General features: G+C 40.4%; 1 protein-coding gene across 1 annotated transcript; it reads right to left on the reverse strand.

Annotated features, from left to right (window-relative positions):
* Positions 1 to 1,296: 1,296 nt before the first annotated feature.
* On the reverse strand, positions 1,297 to 20,640 carry LOC131936626 (barH-like 1 homeobox protein). Its single transcript, XM_059293692.1, has 3 exons — positions 19,567 to 20,640; positions 11,791 to 12,019; positions 1,297 to 1,562 (listed from the first exon to the last, which is right to left on the reverse strand). The coding sequence occupies exons 1-3, from the start codon at positions 20,555 to 20,557 to the stop codon at positions 1,301 to 1,303; spliced, it is 1,482 nt and encodes a 493-aa protein (XP_059149675.1). The 5' UTR covers positions 20,558 to 20,640; the 3' UTR covers positions 1,297 to 1,300.
* Positions 20,641 to 20,982: the final 342 nt, after the last annotated feature.

The raw sequence follows: 20,982 nt of genomic DNA on the forward strand, positions 1-20,982 counted from the left end.
TAGCCGATAACCAAGCACAAAAATAAAATTAAACAAAAAAGAAGTTCGTATTTCAAAGGATATTACGTATTCAATGTTTCAATCACATGTTATAAGTATTAATTAAAGTGTAAACACTAATAAATTCTATACAATATATATTTACATTACACGTTATATAATTTTATAAGGAAAAATGGCATAAAAAATTATAATTTACTTAGAAAGTTAATACTGGAATAAATTCTATTTTCAAAGCTTGTTTATGTTTTTGGTCAGAAAGGAAAGGCGCTATTTATATACAAGTAAAACATATTATTATCATCATGATTTTTTAAAATTATGATTAAACGTATTCAAGTTTGATGCAATCATACAATATAATGTATTACAAAATAATTCGACATATATATATATATATATATATATATATATATATATGTGTGTGTGTGTATATATATATATATATATATATAACTCTAATATTCATTATTTTGTTGTGTTTTTTTTCATTTAAAAGGACAAAACTAATCAAACTATCATCAACTACAGCCTTGTTAAGTTGTATACTACTACTATAAAATTAACTTCTCTGTCAATGAATTAATATTCACACGGTAATTAGACATTTTCATTAAAATTGTTATGTATAGTATTTACATAATGTATAGTCGACCTTATAATTCCCGCAGCTAGAATATTACACCTCCTTCGCCAGTTAATGAAGGTTTGGTGCTTAGGTTAAAGGATAAATGAAAACAGTATTTATTTTTTGCTTTAATGCGTTTAAAAACTACGTTCATATCACTCTTGTAGAGGCATGAAATGATTGGCTGCTATTTATAGTTTTGATGTCAAACTTATTTATGTTAGGATATAATTTTTTATATAAACACGCGTTTTCAGCAGTTGTACGTTAAGTGTTGTGTTTTAAATTTGACTGTCAAGTTGCTTACTTGTGACATGCTTTATGAATGTGTAGTCTGTGTTTAAATATCTATTGAAAACAGAAATGTTAAAGTCACTGGGCTTTAAGGGACTTAAAATTATAGACAAATTGTGTATCAAAGTTTCAGCGATATACGTGAGACACTTATTTCTTACTTCAACCATGGCTAATTTTAAAACATGCCATAATCATCCTTTCTAGCAATTTTTAGATGTTTTTTGAAAAGCTGATATATAAATTATACAACATTCTATTAAATATTTTGTTTATATATATATATATATATATATATATATATATATATATATATATATATATATATATATATATATATATATATATATATATATATAAACATGATAGTAAAATGAGTTAATGTGGAGGGGGAGGTAGGGGAGGCACCGGCTGCTGCATGTTGTGCAGGAGCATGCGTGGCAGCACCGGTCTGGTGATTGGAAGTGACGTCACACCGTGCCTGTAGTAGAGCGAGTCCATGCTGGAGAGAAGGGCGGCGGCGTGGGGGTGGTAGGACGCCCAGTACGGGTTGGTCTGGAGCATGCGCTGTACGGCTGCGTAGTTCCCGGCTTCCGCCAGCAGCTCCAGGCCCACGGCTGTCTGACGCTTCCATTTGGTTCTGGGGAGGAGAGGAAACAAGGAGTAAAATATAGAGCTAAGGAGGCATATTTCTTATATCAGACATATTCAGAGTTTCTTCCAGGCATCTCTTCGCCCCCCCCCCCGGAAAAATTGTTAACGCCCCCCCCCCCCCCCCCGAACGAAATGAAATTTATATAATTTATATAGAAAATATATACTTTTAACAGTGTCCGCCACCCCCCCCCCCCGAAAATTTCAAGTGCCCCCCCGGAGAAAAAAGTCTGGAAGAAACACTGGACATATTGTTATTGGGGGGGGGGGGGGGGAGGAGGAGGGCAATAAAATTCTAGTCCGGGATACTTCAAACTTCGCGGGATGTGGGACGGCCAATGTTTAAAGGATATATTTTCTATTTACATTTTATTAAATGTTCCATTTTGTTCGAGAAAATGTGTGTGTTGGGGGGGGGGGGGGGGGAGGAGGAGGTTGGCGGTGGATGAACCCCTCACACTAGAGAGATGGCTGAAAGAAACATCGAAGTTGAGTAAGATGAGCTGGCTATGGTTGGGGGGGGGGGAGTAAGTATTTTTAATTGATGTGTATTACATACATACATATATAGAGCTTGTCGTGTATATACATATACAAAAATAAGAAGCTTTAGCCTATGAACCGACACAAATAAAGATTAGACAAAGGTCACCAACGATGCAGTTGTAAGCGTTAGAAAGGTTCTAGGTGAACATTACATATAGGATATCTTAAATGTCCCGTACAACGAAATCTACAAAAAGAATGTAACCTACACTTGAACGTTAAGGTAATTTATTACTTGAGCCGTCACCAGAGTTTTGGCTTAAATATAAGATCAGTGACCCGGAGATTAACACAGAGATTTGAATACAAATGTGATACATTGTAAAACTAATGTGATACATTGTAAAACTAATGTGATACATTGTAAAACAAATGTGATACGTTGTAAAAATATGACTAGAAATTCCGTATAGTCATAAAAGAAAAAAGAGCGTAAATGGATTTAAATTTTTCCCATTTCAGTGATTTATCCTAAGCAAATGTCATCTAGCGTGGTTGAGGGGATGGGTATATCGTGGTTGAGGAGATGGGTGTATCGTGGTTGAGGGGATGGGTGTATCGTGGCAGACGACGCTGGAATGTCGTGGGGCAGAAGACAGCGCCAACCTGAAGGCGCTAATGCGATGCGCTAACTGCGAACAAAATACCCAGGCCTAAACGTGAGGCGGGGCAGGTGAAGCAGTGTTGTGGGTAACAAATCTCCCCCGGGGTGGGGTAACTCTAGGCCTGTGGGTAAACTCGAGTTCGCTCTCGCATGTCACGAGACAGAGAAATTATACGCTATCGCCTTCCCGGGAGCCGCGAGAGTGGGAGGGAATTTGGGGAATAATAAACGAAGAAATGGTTTAGTGGGCGTAAGGTGAGATCAGATAAATGTGTTGGGTTTTGGTGTTTGGTTTTCTTGGACGTTCGTACATGAGGGTTGTGGGAGGGGGGGGGGAGTCTAAGGATGTACGGTAGTTAAGGTAAAGTGAAGTCTTTAATAAAAGGTGAGGTGAACTCACGGTATAGGTGAGGTGTAGTTGTGAGGTGAAGTCATAAAGTTGTGAGGTGAAGTCATAAAGTTGTGAGGTGAAGTCATAAAGTTGTGAGGTGAAGTCAGGAAGTTGTTAGGTGAAGTAATAAAGTTGTGAGGTGAAGTCATAAAGTTGTGAGGTGAAGTCATAAAATTGTGAAGTGAAGTAATTAAGTTGTGAGGTGAAGTCATAAAGTTGTGAGGTGAAGTCATAAAGTTGTGAGGTGAAGTCAGGAAGTTGTTAGGTGAAGTAATAAAGTTGTGAGGTGAAGTCATAAATTTGTGAGGTGAAGTCATAAAATTGTGAAGTGAAGTAATTAAGTTGTGAGGTGAAGTTGTGAGGTGAAGTCATAAAGTTGTGAGGTGAAGTAATAAAGTTGTGAGGTGAAGTCATAACGTTGTGAGGTGAAGTCATAAAGTTGTGAGGTGAAGTCAAAAAGTTGTTAAGTCAAGTCAGGAAGTTGTGAGGTGAAGTCATAAAGTTCTGAAGTGAAGTCATAAAGTTGTGAGGTGAAGTCATAAAGTTGTGAAGTGAAGTCATAAAGTTGTGAGGTGAAGTCATAAAGTTGTGAGGTACACTGGAAACCAAACGATATTTGTCAAAAACATTTTCATTGTACCAGAAATAATTGACATGTTTTTGATAGATGTGGTAAGCATGCAATTGAAAATTAACTTAGATTAAATTTAAACTGAGCAACAGAATTATGTAACGAATCTGTTAACAAATATGCTTTTATATATAGCAGTGATTCGAGTATGTTTATCAGTAGTAGCACGGATTCTTATAAATGTTTTTATCTATTGAAATAAGTCCTGTAAGTGTGTTACAATTTAGTATACAGAAATAAATAAGACGTATTTATAAAAATTTCGATTTTATTAGCATTTAGATTTCGAGCCAGTATTAGTATTTTATTCAAGTGCCGTAAAACCATTCTATTTTTAAAATCAAGCGTAGTATTTGTTTCTTCCTCATAGAAATCCTTGAAAAGAATTCACCGTCAATACCTTCCATATCATTACGCTGTAAATAATGAAGTCGAAATGTGTCGCGTAAGAAGACTGCAGGGTTTAATCTATGTCGAACCCTGTGCATGTCTATGGGGTTCGTAGGGGCGCTTTTGTTGAAAGCCAACCATGCGGGGTTAATCGCGACAGTGGGGGGAATACATTTGGTGGAGTGAGAAAGTACGGTACACCGTGTGTGTCAGAATTTAGAAATGTGATACCTTGAAAAGAGTGGGCTGAATTTACGGAGTGGGATAATAAAAGGCACGCAACTCGCGGGTCATGGGAGAAGTTTTTTACAATCAGAAAAGCGAAAGATTTTTCAAATTTTGGATTAAAGCGTGGATTTAATGAAACTAAACATAATATTATAAAAGTTACCGGTGAAGAAAGGTATTTAAATTGTAGGCTCAAACTGAGTCGAATCGTAAACATAATTACCCTTATGGGAAATAATTTATAGAAAATAGCTATTAAAAACAAACATAGTAAATTAGTGACAAGTATAAGATATATGAACGATATATAACCCACACTTAACAAAAGAAAATAATAAAAACACATTTCGTGATAAGAAAATATTCAAATAGATGTGCTACCAACTGGAAAAGCTTTTCATTGACCTAATTAGTCTACGATGAACGCAATCAATTCCACTAATTAAACTAATGACCGAATCTGTTTTTGTGTGCTATCGTGGGCTAGAAATGTCCATTTTGTTGAAGAAATAAATCAAACTAATCTCTTTGTCTTCGTTACGATTCAACAGAGTGAAGGGGAGAGAAGCCTGATTAGACCCAGCACCGGCCAGGCAACTCAAAATCAGCCGCCAATCTCTGGATCTGTATTTCCTTCAAAGTTTTTGCTTCATATCATTACCTTGGAGACGGCGAAAACTCCTTAAGCGTATACAATCTGCCAAACCCTGGCTAGCCTCCTCACGTCGATGGACCGGAAACGCCTCCATTTTGTTCATTAAAGACCTGCCCTCTATCGCTAAGGCGGCCCATTTTCGCCTCATTTCCACCCCATGAATGGCCAATGAAGGAGCAATTTTCTCCCCGCGTCCAACTCATGACGCCTGCTGACGCCGTGTTTGTCTTGGCGCTCTCGGAATTTCTCGTCCCGTCGCGCCCGACTCTCGTGTAGTTCTCGTGATTGACCACTTGAGAATTGCCAGATTTCAAGATGGCCGCGGGTTCCTGTTTGTCAACGGCTGTATCCGTATCGTGGTTTTCATTTCGCTTCTAATTATTCCCAATATCTTTCGCATTTCCTCTTTATCACTGTCGTTCAATGCTTCTTGCTTTCGGAAATGGATGAAAAACATCCCGGGTCATGTGATCCTAACGGCACACACGCTGTAGACCAGATTAAGACCCTAATGATGGCTGCGTGGCGTTCGTGATTACTTAACCAACATAAAAACGTCATTTTTTTTTTATTTAATCTGGATGTAAGAACAAAAAGCATAAGGAAAAAGTTAATAGAGTTGTAGGAATTTTTTTTATCCTAATTAATTAACAAAAAAATTAATTAGATGCCATGATTGCTAAGAGAAATGAGCAGAGAAAATTTTTCTTTAAAGTAATTCGTTTTTTGGGTGCGGATATTGGATCAGAAAATTTGTTTTAATTAAATTTATTTGCACATGTAAATTTTAAGTATGATAATTAAACGTTGAAAATTGCATACATTGAGTACAGTAATTTAAGCTACAGATAAATAGTATTTAGGTATTTATTTTGAGTTTTGTATATTAAAAATTTAAATTTTTAGAACATTATTTTCTTTTAGATGTGATTTGCAGTGTTAAAACGAGATTCTGTTTTGGTAAATCAAAATATGTGGGCCTAAGTATAGGGGTACATGCTGGTAAATTACACATCCATTTCTTGGTGGAATTATTTAAGTTACACGTCGGCTTACATTGTGGGTGAAAAGTGGTGGATTATACGTCTTGTTAAATTGTGGGTAGAGTTTGGTGGATTATACGTCTTGTCAAAATGTGGGTGGAACGTGGTGGATTACTCGTCTTCTTAAATTGTAGGTAGAACTTGATGGATTGCACGTCGGTTCGAATTATGGAACTAGGTGGATTGCAAATAGTCTCCAATTTGTTTGGGCTTACAAATTAGAGCTACGATGTCTTGTTAGATTCAAAAACTGTGAAACTCAAGTTGTAGCTAATTTATTGTCGACATAATGTTAATCGTGTTTGGGGAGAGTGGAAAGGGGTTGGGGTGGGGGGTGGGTGGGGGTTGGGGGGTCAGGGGTAGCTGACATCGCGTGCTGGACACAATATCTTGTACATCCAACACCCGGAGGCTGGGGGGGGGGGGGAGATATCGGAAACAGCGCTCGTGAGTGATGAGGTGGCAGGGAGGGGGAAAGGTGGGGGGGGCGGCCATCGGAGGGGGCGGTAACCTATCAGGCAAATTTGAGATTTTTGAAATGATTAAGATATGGGAGCAAGGGAGATTAGTGCAGTCGTTTGTAAGTCGCTTCCGGCGATATTATAAATGCGAACTTTTGATTTCGAAACAAAGAAACGAAAAGAAAAAAAAAGGCGAATGTCTTTGTGGATGGTTTTGAAATAATAAAAGAGGTCTGTGATAGGCTTGTCTCGTGGAGGCGTTAATTAACTCGTATCGGTGTAATTAAGAGGTGGGGCGCGGGTTCAACAAACGGAAACTTGTAATGGAAAGTTTGGGGGGTGTGAGGGTGTGTGGGGGGACAGGCTAATGTTTTAGTGCTGACGGGAGGGTGACGTTAGGGTGACGGGAGGGTGACGGGAGGGTGACTAGAGGCTATAGGGGTTAAAGGTTAAAACATGCTGGGATTCAGAAGCGGTTCTTTAGCATGTCAAAGGACAGAACGCCAAAGATTTGTTTCAAAATATTTAGTGACTACATGTAGGCTTAGTTAACGTATAGTCCTTGTGAACACACGTAAGTATATAGGCTAAAACTAGAACCAATTTTATTATTTATCTAAGTATAAAATTAGCTCGACCGGTAATTTCTCTTTAAAAGAAATTTACCCGAACGTGCAGTTGTCAGAATGTTCAGTTTCCTAAATGGTCATGGGAAGAAATGTATTTCCGGAAAGGAAAAAAAATAACATAAAAAGAATGAATTACTTTCTCCTAGATATAAAAAGAACTGTTATTTTTTTTAAATAACGAACGGACTCTAAATGCATTCTTGGTTTATGAATTTCAACAATACATAGACAAGTGTAATTCTTATTATGGCTAGTTGATATCAATTTGTAAATATAAACGTCTCAATTTATACGAAAGATATTTTACAAGTTTGTTAACTAATGTTGCTACTTTAAAACAAAGACATCTAAAAAAAGTGCCGGCTATTTTTCGCTGTTTTATAATAAGTTTCTTAAATCTTAATTAAAGAAAATCATTAAAAATTAGTATTTAGGCCCTCATCTCTGGTTATCGTTTAATCCATTTATCCCGTCCTTTGAAATGCATCGGTAATTAAGAAATTTGGCTAATTATCAACATGTTGAGCTCCACTAATTGCGACAGTGGCGCCTACTTGAGAGGTCCGCCGTTGCCATGGTGACAAATTAACTTTATGAACTCGTCACCCCCAGGACTGTGAACAACTAAGGACTGTGGCGGGTCCTCATGAATAAATTCATGTCGTAACCAAGCAGGGAGAAGCGAGCCTGTTTTCGGCAAGATGGCCACTGGCTAAAGGGGAGAGAACAGCTAAGGGGAGAGCATCAGTCCGAGGTTGTTAAACGCGCGAGGGCGCTGATGTTTGGAGAGCGATCCTGAAGTCACGGTGCAAGGAGGAGAGCACTCGGAAATCTGTCACTGCTTCGTCAGGGGCATTGTCGCCCCTGCGTGTGGTCAGTCAACCTTGACGGAGCTGGCAGATTGCGTAAAGATGGCGACCACTGATAAAAAGGGGGACTTCACTCTATATTTTGATCAGGGGAGGCTAGAGCCATTTAATGATCTTTAATGGCGGGCTGGTGAGCTTTTAAATGACTGTGTGTGGAGTTTGGTTTGAAGCTGGGAAACTGGATTGAGAGAAGTGTATGTTTGGTTTTTTTAAATCCACAGATGACATAGTGGATATAGGCCTACATATGAGACACCCCATGAAAATAACAATTACATGTCTGTAGAATAACAGTAGTTATGAGGCTTGGAATCAACTCAAGGTTGTTTTTTTTTTTTTAGAGTTGTAAGATATCAACCCATGTTGTCAAGGGGATGTGCACTTGAAATAAAACTAGCAGGTCGTTCGATTAGGAAAAAAAGTTTAGTTTTAGATGGTGTGCACACAAAATAGACGACAGCTTAACTGAGTCAGTAAATTATAGGAAAATCACATCAAGTAAGGTGTTCGGCGTGGTCGAGTCGGTAAAGCTCATGGTTGCTAAACCGCTCATGGTTGCTAAACCGAAAAGTCTCGAGTTCGAACCCTCGGGCAGATGAAGCTCGTTAGCTGGGGAGAGACAACTCCAAAATGAAACAACTGCTGCCTTGTAGTTTGTTCTTGGTTGGACAAAGGCTATGGAAGCAAATCCAAAAAGAAAAGCAGGCTGAAATCGGAGTCAAAGGCCTCAATGGCGCATAACCAGTTGACACATACACTTAATTGTGTTGGAGGGGAATCCCTTCCAACCGTAAAATGAAGAAGAAGAAGATAAAAAGTAGATAACTGTTCCACTGCTAGCCACTCCTAGTAGCAACAAATCAGATAATTTATACCTTGGCGCATGCGCAATGTGTTTGTCTTAAAAACGGGAATATTTGAAAAAAAAAATCTTTTTAAAGCGTTAAAATCAATCTTGAATGTTCGGCGAAACAGGTGAGTTAACCACCTTAGTGAGGGGCGGTTTAGAGTTGTCCTTGTTCAAATATTGAACCAGGCGGGGGATGTTGGAGAAAGATATTGTGGGGGACGGAAGGGTTTACTTGTATCAACAACCGCCGGGATGGGGTCCACGGAAATGAGATGTAAATTCAATGTTGATTTATTTGCTGGAGGTGTATCGTTACAATATAGTTAAAGCTGAACACGTTCATCGGCAGTTTAACTTTAGCTACATTTTAGCTAGGTGTAGCAGTCTTAAACTTCAAGGCCATTCGAAGGTGTGCCATATATATATATATATATATATATATATATATATATATTATATATATATATATATATATATATATATATATATATATATAACGAGAGAGAGAAAGAGAGAGAGAGAGAGAGAAAACGTAAAGATTCAATTTCTTTAGTTAACGCTGCTGAATTCGGCCATCCTGTGAGGCGTCGACAGGACCCACCAGGGAGGTAACCCATCCCTGACTGGGCTGTGAATACACGGCCCTTGGCTTTTAGTTTGATGAAGTACTTGAGATGTTTTCAGTCAGCCACACGCAAACCTGCTAAGCAGTTAGGGCTAGGTGGGCTAGGATACAGTAGGATGGGGGGGTGATATATTGTATGGGGGGTGGGGTGAAGACAGGGGGTAGGTGTAGTGGGAGGGGTGGGATCGGGATGCAGATTGTGTAGGGTAGTGGTTCTTAACTTTTTTGGTGGTACCGAATCCCATCAGTTTTTTATGCGCATTCACTGAGCCCGTCCTAATAGTGCTATCTTCCGCACTGACAAAAATCTGATCGTGAATCACATGATTCGGTTTGTCTCTTGATTTCCGCTGAACCCCTGACACTAACTCGCCGAACCACTGGGGTTCGATCAAACCCGGGTTGAGAACCACTGTTCTAGGAACATTGAATACATATTCCACTACGGCGGTCCATATGTGACCTCGCTATATGAAGGGATAGTGTGGCCGGCACTATACCCAGCACTATGCCCAGCACTATGCCCAGCACTATGCCCGCACTATGTCCGCACTATGCCCAGCACTATGCCCAGCACTATGCCCAGCACTATGCCCAGCACTATGCCCAGCACTATGCCCAGCACTATGCCCGCACTATGTCCGCACTATGCCCAGCACTATGCCCAGCACTATGCCAATCCACCTACCCTATCTGGGTGCACTAAGTGACGTCATACGGATATGAGCTTTGGATCCGAACTCGAGACTTTCGGTATTAACAGTCGTGTGTTTTACATCCGACCGCGCCTACCCATACGTTCTACTTACAAACGCGCTATACACATTTTCTTGAATAATAAATTTGTTGAATCATGGCTGATTACTAGATTTTAAAAAAAAATACATTTCTGAATAGGTTATGGGATATCGCCAAATTTTTTTTCTACGTTATCGAAGTTTTCTGGAGTGGATTAGTTTAACTATCGTACTTTAATTTTTTTTAAAACATACACTCATTTTTTAGGCATAAAAATTGCGTACAAAATAAAAGTTTAAAAATAAATTGAATTTAGTGAAGACATACAAAAAAATAAGAATAAAAAATACACGTAATAGCTGCGACTTGTTTACAAAGACAATTTAGACCATAGTATAAAAATCATTCTATATTTAGAGCTGTTTGTTAGATCATTTGTGTTTGGGAGTCAAGGAGTCTAAATTTGGTCATTTCGTGATGGCGTCTAGTGGCAGTGGGTGAGGCTAGATATGTAGAGGCCCCTCCCTGTCACGTTTAGAGGGGGTGGGGATAGTGGTCTAGGCGTGTCTGGGGATGTTAGAATAACCTCACCCAGTGTATTAGGAAATCTATGCTGCCTTAAGTTAAAGAGAATATAAATCGTAGAGAAATCTGAAGTTTTTGTATAGAGGAGAAACAGACGCTATTCAGTGTGTAGTGCGAATGAAGTAGTGTTCACGTGTTTTTTGATATCGGCATTGAAAGAGATAGTATGGTCTTTTTTATACCAAGTCGTCTTTACTTTCCCTAACGCGATCCAGGTACTAACTACAGCTGAGTAGGCTCTCTACGGTCCGGAAGCTTAATTAAAGTCCTGTCGTCTTATGAAATATGTGTGCACATCTTTTTTTTGACACAATCCCTTATAAGATTTCTGCTGTATGTAAAGTTAGATCACCTCTAAATAATTGTAATCCCGCCCCCCCCCAACATGTTTTACAAGACTGCACTTTATAGCAACAGACACGGTCTCGACTCTGGCTCCAAAACACCCAAACACCCCACTTAGAGACAAAATCTACGGGGCACTTGATGACCCCTGACACTGACCCCTATGATAAGATCCTTGACATTAACCCAATCCCAATGACCCCTGTGACTGACCCCTAAGCTAAGACCTCTGCCACTGACCCCTAAGATAAGACCCCTGTGACTGACCCCTATACTAAGACCCCTGCCACTGACCCCTATGCTAAGACCCTGTAACTGACCTCCTGTTCTGGTACCAGGTCTTGACCTGCGTGTCGGTCAAGTTGAGTTTGGCCGCCAGTTCCATCCTGACCCCTATGCTAAGACCCCTGTGACTGACCCCTATGCTAAGACCCCTGCCACTGACCCCTATGCTAAGAGCCCTGTAACTGACCTCCTGTTCTGGTACCATGTCTTGACCTGCGTGTCGGTCAAGTTGAGTTTGGCCGCCAGTTCCATCCTGACCCCTATGCTAAGACCCCTGTGACTGACCCCTATGCTAAGACCCCTGCCACTGACCCCTATGCTAAGAGCCCTGTAACTGACCTCCTGTTCTGGTACCATGTCTTGACCTGCGTGTCGGTCAAGTTGAGTTTGGCCGCCAGTTCCATCCTGTCCTGCACGCTGAGATATTTCTGTCTCTCAAACGTCTTCTCCAGGACCGACAGCTGGTGGTCAGTGAAGGCTGTCCGGGCTTTCCTCGGCTTCTTCGTCTTGCAGCCCATGGAGGACCCTGTGCTGCCGTCACCTCGTTGGGAGTCATGCTCGTAGCTTTCTGGGGAGGTGAAAGGTCAGATTTGTTACTGCTGGGTTTAGAGATGTGAGATTTTTTACTGCTAGGTTTAGATATGTGCGATTTTGTACTGCTAGGTTTAGATATGTGCGATTTTGTACTGCTAGGTTTAGAGATGGAAGATTTGTACTGCTAGGTTTAGAGATGGAAGATTTGTACTGCTAGGTTTAGAGATGGAAGATTTGTACTGCTAGGTTTAGAGATGGAAGATTTTTTACTGCTAGGTTTAGAGATGGAAGATTTTGTACTGCTAGGTTTAGAGATGGAAGATTTTGTACTGCTAGGTTTAGAGATGGAAGATTTTGTACTGCTAGGTTTAGAGATGGAAGATTTTGTACTGCTAGGTTTAGAGATGGAAGATTTTGTACTGCTAGGTTTAGATATGTGAGATTTTGTACCGCTAGGTTTAGAGATGGAAGATTTTGTACTGCTAGGTTTAGAGATGGAAGATTTTGTACTGCTAGGTTTTGAGATGTGAGATTTTGTACCGCTAGGTTTAGAGATGTGAGATTTTGTACTGCTAGGTTTAGAGATGGAAGATTTTGTACTGCTAGGTTTAGAGATGAAAGATTTTGTACTGCTAGGTTTAGAGATGGAAGATTTGTACTGCTAGGTTTAGAGATGTGAGATTTTGTACTGCTAGGTTTAGAGATGGAAGATTTTTTACTGCTAGGTTTAGGGATGTGAGATTTTGTACTGCTAGGTTTAGAGATGGAAGATTTTTTACTGCTAGGTTTAGGGATGTGAGATTTTGTACTGCTAGGTTTAGAGATCTGAGATTTTTTACTGCTAGAGAAGTGAGATTTTGTACTGCTAGAGAAGTGAGATTTTTTACTGCTAGGTTTAGAGATCTGAGATTTTGTACTGATAGGTTTAGAGATTTGAGATTTTTTACTGCTAGAGAAGTGAGATTTTGTACTGCTAGAGAAGTGAGATTTTTTACTGCTAGGTTTAGAGATGTGCGATTGGTTACTATAAGGTTTAGATATTTGAGACTTTGTACTGCAAGGTTTAGACTATTGCTATTTTGTTTAGAAATATGAGATTTTGTTTAGAAATATAAGATTTTGTTTAGAAATATGAGATTTTTTTTAGAAATATGAGATTTTGTTTAGAAATATGAGATTTTGTTTAGAAATATGAGTTTTTGTTTAGAAATATGAGATTTTGTTTAGAAATATGAGATTTTGTTTAGAAATATGAGATTTTGTTTAGAAATATGAGATTTTGTTTAGAAATATGAGATTCTGTTTAGAAATATGAAATTATTTTTAGAGATGTGATATTTTATTTAGAGATGTGAGATTTTTTAGAAATATTTTTTAGACAGATTTTTTTAGACAGATTTTTTTAGAGAAATTTTTTCAGATAGATTTTTTTAGAGAGATTTTGTACTGTTATGTTAAGAGATGTACGATTATTTTTTATTGCTTATTTTACAAGTCACTTAATACTCAAATATAAGGAATTAACTTGAAATGAGGAAGCTACTAGATATAAATTAGAGACTATTAGATCTACTCGTAAAACACGATATTATTGAGGAATTACTGAGTTTATTCAGTTCGATTAAAAATCGAACTCTATCCTAGTTATGATAGGCATAGGTTTTAATGGTTATGTTTGGAATGAATTATCTGCTTCTTTGTGTTGAAATTTAAATATTGAATGACACTTAGATGTATATTGCCGAGTCAAGTAAATATTATACGCAAAAAAAAAAAACAACAAAAAAAAAACAACAAAAAAAACAATAAGAAACAAACAAAAAAACCCAAATAAAACTGTAGCGAGCTTTAAAATGTAAAAAATAGTAAAAATAAACGCGATGGTAGCTATAGAAATCTTTAAAAATTCTTTTTTCTTGTGTGTGATAAGCTTTAATACTATACTGTTATAGCAATGAAATGTCTGATTAATGTTTTTATTTTTTAGTACAATTTTAAGCTTCAATGTTTTAAAACCTGCATTATTATTGCCGCACTTACTGATCACATTGCATTTAAATATGAGAGGTTGCTGGGTTTATGTAAGTGTGTATGAATGTTAGTGTGTGTGTATGTTAGTGTGTGTGTTTAAGGGTGTGGTGTGTGTATGTATGTGTGTGTTTGTGTGTATGTGTGTATGTGTTTGTAAGTGTGTGTATCTTAGTGTGAGTAAATGTGTGTGTGTATCTGTGTGTGTGTATATGTGTGTGTATGTGTGTATGTGTGTGTAAGTGTGTGTATCTTAGTGTGAGTAAATGTGTGTGTGTGTATCTCTGTGTGTGTGTATCTGTGTGTGTGTATATGTGTGTGTAGTTGTTTGTGTGTGTAAGTGTGTGTATCTTAGTGTGAGTAAATGTGTGTGTGTGTATCTCTGTGTGTGTATCTGTGTGTGTATGTGTTTGTGTGTGTAAGTGTGTGTATCTTAGTGTGAGTAAATGTGTGTGTGTGTATCTCTGTGTGTGTGTGTCTGTGTGTGTGTATATGTGTGTGTATGTGAACACAAGCTGAGTTGACTGGCCAATCTACTGTTGTATATTTTTAAAAACTTGTCTTTATACGTGATGGGAGCTTAGGCAACTATTTTAAAAATATTACAATTAAAAATATGCAAATTCGAATCATTTCGCGTTTGAGAATTGCCGAATATTCGGGCTATTGACACACAATTTTCTTGTGTTTTATTTTATCCAAGCTTTTGAAATTCGACACCCTAGGTTAGAGTGTAAAGGGTGATGCCCTGTATATAGCAGGTTAAATTATCATATATCACCTGAATAAGATTTAGCTTGTTAGGAATATAATATGACTAAGCAATAATTGGGTTAGGATTAGCGTTAAGATTTGTATACATAAAGAATTTTAAATTAACAAAAAGAACACTTTGTTTACACCAGACACAGAATGCTAAAAATGTTTTTTGTTATTTTTTGTTTGCATCAATAGTGTACAAAAGTTTGAACGTTTTATTTAAAGTAAGAAATTTAAATGTGTAACTAAATCCATTTTAGTTGTTCAACACATATCAATAGATATTGTATTTTAGTGAAAGATAGTAGATTACAATATTAGAATATTTTACTGAAGTGTTTTTTATAAAACCAAAATCTGGAAAATTAGAATGTTAGTAAAGTTTTAGAGAATGTTTTACTAATGTTTTACATTTAAGTAATTAGAAAATGTGACTAAACTCTAGTGAACTTTACTTTACTTAGCCAATCGACCGCCAGGCTCGAAAAGGAAACTTGACTTTTTACTTTTTTTTAACCTAAACTCTACGTCAATTATTGCCACATGGACCGTCATGTTCTAAAAGGGAACTTTCCTTTTTCTGTTTATCAAACTCTAGTAGTTAGTGGCTAGTGGATAGTGGATTAATCTTAGGAAAGAAACTACAAAAATGTACACATGCCCCCCCCCCCCCCCCCCCAATTTCGAGTCAAACTACACTACACACACCAACAACGATGTGTAAATTGTCTTTGAAACAAGGGAGCTCACTCCTACGACCGATCCAGATCGTAAACATAAACATCTTTCCGTCGCCCTGGCAACGAGCGCTCAAGTCGTGCATGTTGGAGGATTGACGGACAAGATTTAGTGAGTGACACGCGCGCATCAATCAATGTGGCCACACCCACTTCCTCCCCACCCTCCGTCACCCACCCTCCAGCTGGTTTATGTGTTAGGGAGGGAGGGGAAGGGCTCATTGTGTAAGTGTAGTTGATGGGTGTAAAGATTGGAGTAGGAACAGGGGTAGAGCCAGGCGTAAGCGAAGGGTTAAATGTCTTAGGTGAGGCCAATCAAAACTTGAGTTAACGACACGTGAATTGTCTGCCCTTGTTGATGCTCAATTTGATTCGGTTTTACTACAGCAGTTATTGCCTAATAGGTCTGTGATTCAACTTTTACAAGTATTGTTGTTTTTTTTAATGTGTTCCACTTACAAGTCATTACGATTCTGAGTATTGCTTTATAATTATTTTTTCTTTCATATTGTTTTAACAATCTCTAGCTAAGAAAAAAATATGGGAGATAAATTATGGTGTACTTGAATACGTCGAAAATTAAAAACAGGAGACATAATTATAATAATTATTTCTTGACTTTTATTTTTAAAGAGTAACCAAGACTTTAACCTAGCGTCAAGATCAAATTTTTAGCTAGCCAAACTATGACTGAATTCAAGTTATTTTTGTTTTTTTCTTAATTATAATCAAGTTTTACTCATTTAAATTTTAGCATTGCCAATAAAGTTTACTGAAACATTATGTAATTATTCACTAATATTCGGCAGAATTAACCCTTGTCTAGCTTCAGGTTCCAAGATCCCCACAAGAATATATTCCATTGTCGGCGTCAGGCCTGACTCCAGTTGTACATTCCATTGTCGGCGTCAGGCCTGACTCCAGTTGTACATTCCATTGTCGGCGTCAGGCCTGACTCCAGTTGTACATTCCATTGTCGGCGTCAGGCCTGACTCCAGTTGTACATTCCATTGTCGGCGTCAGGCCTGACTCCAGTTGTACATTCAATTGTCGGCGTCAGGCCTGACTCCAGTTGTACATTCCATTGTCGGCGTCAGGCCTGACTCCAGTTGTACATTCCATTGTCGGCGTCAGGCCTGACTCCAGTTGTACATTCAATTGTCGGCGTCAGGCCTGACTCCAGTTGTACATTCAATTGTCGGCGTCAGGCCTGACTCCAGTTGTACATTCCATTGTCGGCGTCAGGCCTGACTCCAGTTGTACATTCCATTGTCGGCGTCAGGCCTGACTCCAGTTGTACATTCAATTGTCGGCGTCAGGCCTGACTCCAGTTGTACATTCCATTGTGGGCGTCAGGCCTGACTCCAGTTGAACATTCCATTGTCGGCGTCAGGCCTGACTCCAGTTGTACATTTCATTGTGGGCGTCAGGCCTGACTCCAGTTGAACATTCCATTGTCGGCGTCAGGCCTGACTCCAGTTGTACATTTCATTGTGGGCGTCAGGCCTGACTCCAGTTGAACATTTCATTGTCGGCGTCAGGCCTGACTCCAGTTGTACATTTCATTGTCGGCGTCAGCCCTGACTCCTGTTGTACATTCCATTGTCGGCGTCAGGCCTGACTCCAGTTGTACATTTCATTGTCGGCGTCAGCCCTGACTCCTGTCGTACATTCCATTGTCGGCGTCAGGCCTGACTCCAGTTGTACATTCCATTGTGGGCGTCAGGCCTGACTCCAGTTGAACATTCCATTGTCGGCGTCAGGCCTGACTCCAGTTGTACATTTCATTGTCGGCGTCAGGCCTGACTCCAGTTGAACATTCCATTGTCGGCGTCAGGCCTGACTCCAGTTGTACATTTCATTGTGGGCGTCAGGCCTGACTCCAGTTGTACATTCCATTGTCGGCGTCAGGCCTGACTCCAGTTGTACATTCCATTGTCGGCGTCTCCAGTTGTACATTCCATTGTCGGCGTCAGGCCTGACTCCTGTTGTACATTCCATTGTCGGCGTCAGGCCTGACTCCAGTTGTACATTCCATTGTCGGCGTCAGGCCTGACTCCAGTTGTACATTCAATTGTCGGCGTCAGGCCTGACTCCAGTTGTACATTCCATTGTCGGCGTCTCCAGTTGTACATTCCATTGTCGGCGTCAGGCCTGACTCCAGTTGTAGAGTTTATTGACGGGCGAGTGTCAGGTCACACGGTCATAAAGTTTGTGTATCACGTGGTACACGCTCAGGTCGCCGCTGGTGGCGCCGTCTAGCGGGCATTAGCATGGGAGATCTAGGCCCTGATGGTAAACTTTGTCCGCTGGAGAGCGCCGGAATGGGCCATAAGAAACACGAGATGATACATTGTTGTGCGGATGTTGGAGAGGTTTGAAGAGTTTCGTAAGTGGCTGATGGAGTGTGTTGTTGTACGAATATGCTAAGTGGAGAGTGTGGTTGTACGGATATGCTAAGTGGAGAGTGTGGTTGTGGAGATATGCTAAGAGCTGTTGAATATTTGATTGTTTTCAATTAGTCGATACTTTGATGTTGAATTATGGCTGCACCCTATTTTCATATTTTGTACGTTTCGCTCCGATGAAGCGGTAAATGATATGTTTATTTACAGTTTGAAGAGTTGAGGGTGGTATTAGCTAATCACTTACAGGATGCGCATGGGTCCTGGCTAATCACTTATCTGATTGCGGGGCGCTGTTGTGGGTGGTAATGATTCCTTGTCTGATTCTGTTTTGTTAAAAAAGGTAATTAGATTTGCCCTACATAGTTTAAACAGGCTTTGTCATGATTTGAAAGAAAAAGATTTTTGTGTAAGTATCAAGAAACATGCTGGACAAAGCTTCCGATATTATTGCGTGTATTCTTGTTATTGATTTTGTTCTGTTGTATTTTATCATTAGCATGTAGAATTGTGTAAGTTACAGATGTATTTTGTTTTACTGTTCAATCTGTTTAGGCCAAGATCTTTAAGCGTATCCGATGCATGGTAGGAAGAGTGGAGCTTGGAACTAAATAAAACTAAGTCGTTGAGAAGGCCATTTTATGTTATATTACGGGCAATAATAAAAGGGATTTAAAATATTTTATTCAAACGGAATCTTTGTATATTTAAACCGAGTTAGAAAAAATATACATTTGGTGTGCGACTAGTTTCATTGCTGTTAGTTTTCCTCTGAGGATTTGGTTGTAATTAAATTGGTCTGAGTATTGTCCTATTATAACCCCCCCCCCCCCACTTTGCTTACTGTTTAAGCTAGCACACATTTTATTTTTTAAATGGTACCTCAGTATACGGGTTTGTCTAGCTAGGGTACGCCATCGACATATCATGGGAAAAAAGTGGAGTGACTACAAGACTAGCAGGGCATGAGAGATTGTGTGCTTTTCATAAACCTTAGGGGATTTCAATTGACCCCCCCCCCCCCCACACGCAACCTTATTATCGAAACCCCTGAGTCACTACAAACTGACCCTCCAACTCCTGTCTGCAGGTAGATATAAATTACTGTTTGCAGTATAATTTTTGTTTTCCGAGAGTTAGGGAAGTTTTGCATTGCTCAATTGTAACATTAATTAGTTATTTAGGGCTTGTTTTGATATTAAATCAAAATAATAAATGCATAAACAGAGGTTTTTTTCAGGCATCGTCAGGCACCCTACGAAGAACGTCTACCTCCCCCTCCCTTTCCCGAAAGGAATAGAATTTTTATAGAAAATATATACTTTTACCAAGCCCCCCCCCCTCCGGAGAAAAAAGTCTGAAAGAAACACTGTGATAGCTTTAAAATGATCAATAAATGCATACCACAATTGTAGATGAGTACATTAAAAGAGGATTTTAATTTTAAATGAATACATTCAACCAAATCAGTGTTTCTTCCAGACTTTTTTCTCCGAGGGTGCACTTGAAATTTTCGGGGTGGGGGGGGGGGGGCAGAGGGAGGGCGGAAGACTTTCTTTGGGGGGGGGGGGGGGGGCGGAGAGATGTCTGGAAGAAACTCTGAACCAAATTGTAATTGAAATGAATGCGTTAAAAAGTTTAAGTCAACTTACTTTCACTCGTTGTGTCTTGGTCTCTACAATCATCATCGTCTTCATCGTCGTCATCATCTTGCATGTCGTCATCAGCATAGCCATCCACATCTATCCTGACCCCGGGGTTCATGTCAGCTGACGCCCCCAGGCGCCGGTCCTCTAGGAGGTTCGTGAAGGGGGAGAAGGGTGAGCGATGGTGGAACAGGCTGGGTCTCACCGGTGTAAAGTTAGAATTCGTCCCCCCGAAATTTAATCCCGGGTAATTGTTCTCCGTGTGGGGTGGAGGGGCGGGGTCCTGTGGTTTAGATTCACCCAGGATGTCTGAGATGAGAAAAGATGTCCGTGCCGTTGTTAATTTTTTGGTGTGAGGGTCGGGTTCTTGGAGGTTTTTGGTGAGGGGTTGTGTGAGGGGTTGTGTGTGGGGTTGTGAGGAGGGTGAGAATCTGAAGGAGGAGGAAGAGGCTGTTGAGGTGTGGTCCATGATGGAGTCCCGTGTGTCTTTGGAAGCTTCGAGAAAATTGTTGTTATTTGGAGACGGGATTGATTGCCGTGTGGGTTGGGCGTCTCTGGGGAACTGCTCTGGGAGCGGCCTGACTGCCCGGGGGTTGTTGTGGAAGATGTTCAAGGAGAAGGCGTCTCGGGGGGTCATGCCCCGGGAGATGAAGTTCATGTGCGAGAGGGGGTCAGATGTGTTGAGGTACGGGTGGGGGTTGAGTCTGTAGTTGAATGCTGAATGTTCGTGTGGGGGTCGTGGGTCACGTGACGAAGGAGGGGAGGAGAGAGGGGAGGAGGTCAGGAAATCGCCGTGGGGAGGTTTGCTCGTGTCGTCATTGATCGAGTCGGAGCGAGAGATTTTGGCGAGGGGTGGGGAGGTTCGTCTGGGTTTTGACTCGGGGTGAGATAAGAAATTGGCACTGAGATGTCTGGAGGTGAGATCCTCGCACGTGTAATCTGGTACCGGGGTGAGTAATTTCTTGGCCAGGCTGGATTGTTCTGTCGAGGGCTTCATCTCGTTTTGTTTTTGGTCAGTTTTTATTTGATCTGGAACACCATGCGGTGTTGGTTCCAGAATTTCCGGAGAGCTTCCTCTTGACGTTGAAAGTTCCGAGACGTTCGACTTGGTGTCGAGGGTGCTTCGCCGTTTGGCGTGGGTGTGGTGTCTGGTACCTGGTGACGTGTCGCAGGGACGGGAGGGGTCAGTTCTGGCAGTCTGCGGGGTGTCAGGCGAGAGGGTGTGGTGTCTGGTACCTGGTGACGTGTCACAGGGACGGGAGGGGTCAGTTCTGGCAGTCTGAGGGGTCCCAGGTGAGAGGGTGTGGTGTCTGGTACCTGGTGACGTGTCACAGGGACGGGAGGGGTCAGTTCTGGCAGCCTGCGGGGTCCCAGGTGAGAGGGTGTGGTGTCTGGTACCTGGTGACGTGTCACAGGGACGGG

Source organism: Physella acuta, unplaced genomic scaffold, assembly GCF_028476545.2.
Source record: "Physella acuta isolate Inbredline_101_S28 unplaced genomic scaffold, ASM2847654v3 ptg000182l, whole genome shotgun sequence".
NCBI lineage: Eukaryota > Metazoa > Mollusca > Gastropoda > Physidae > Physella > Physella acuta.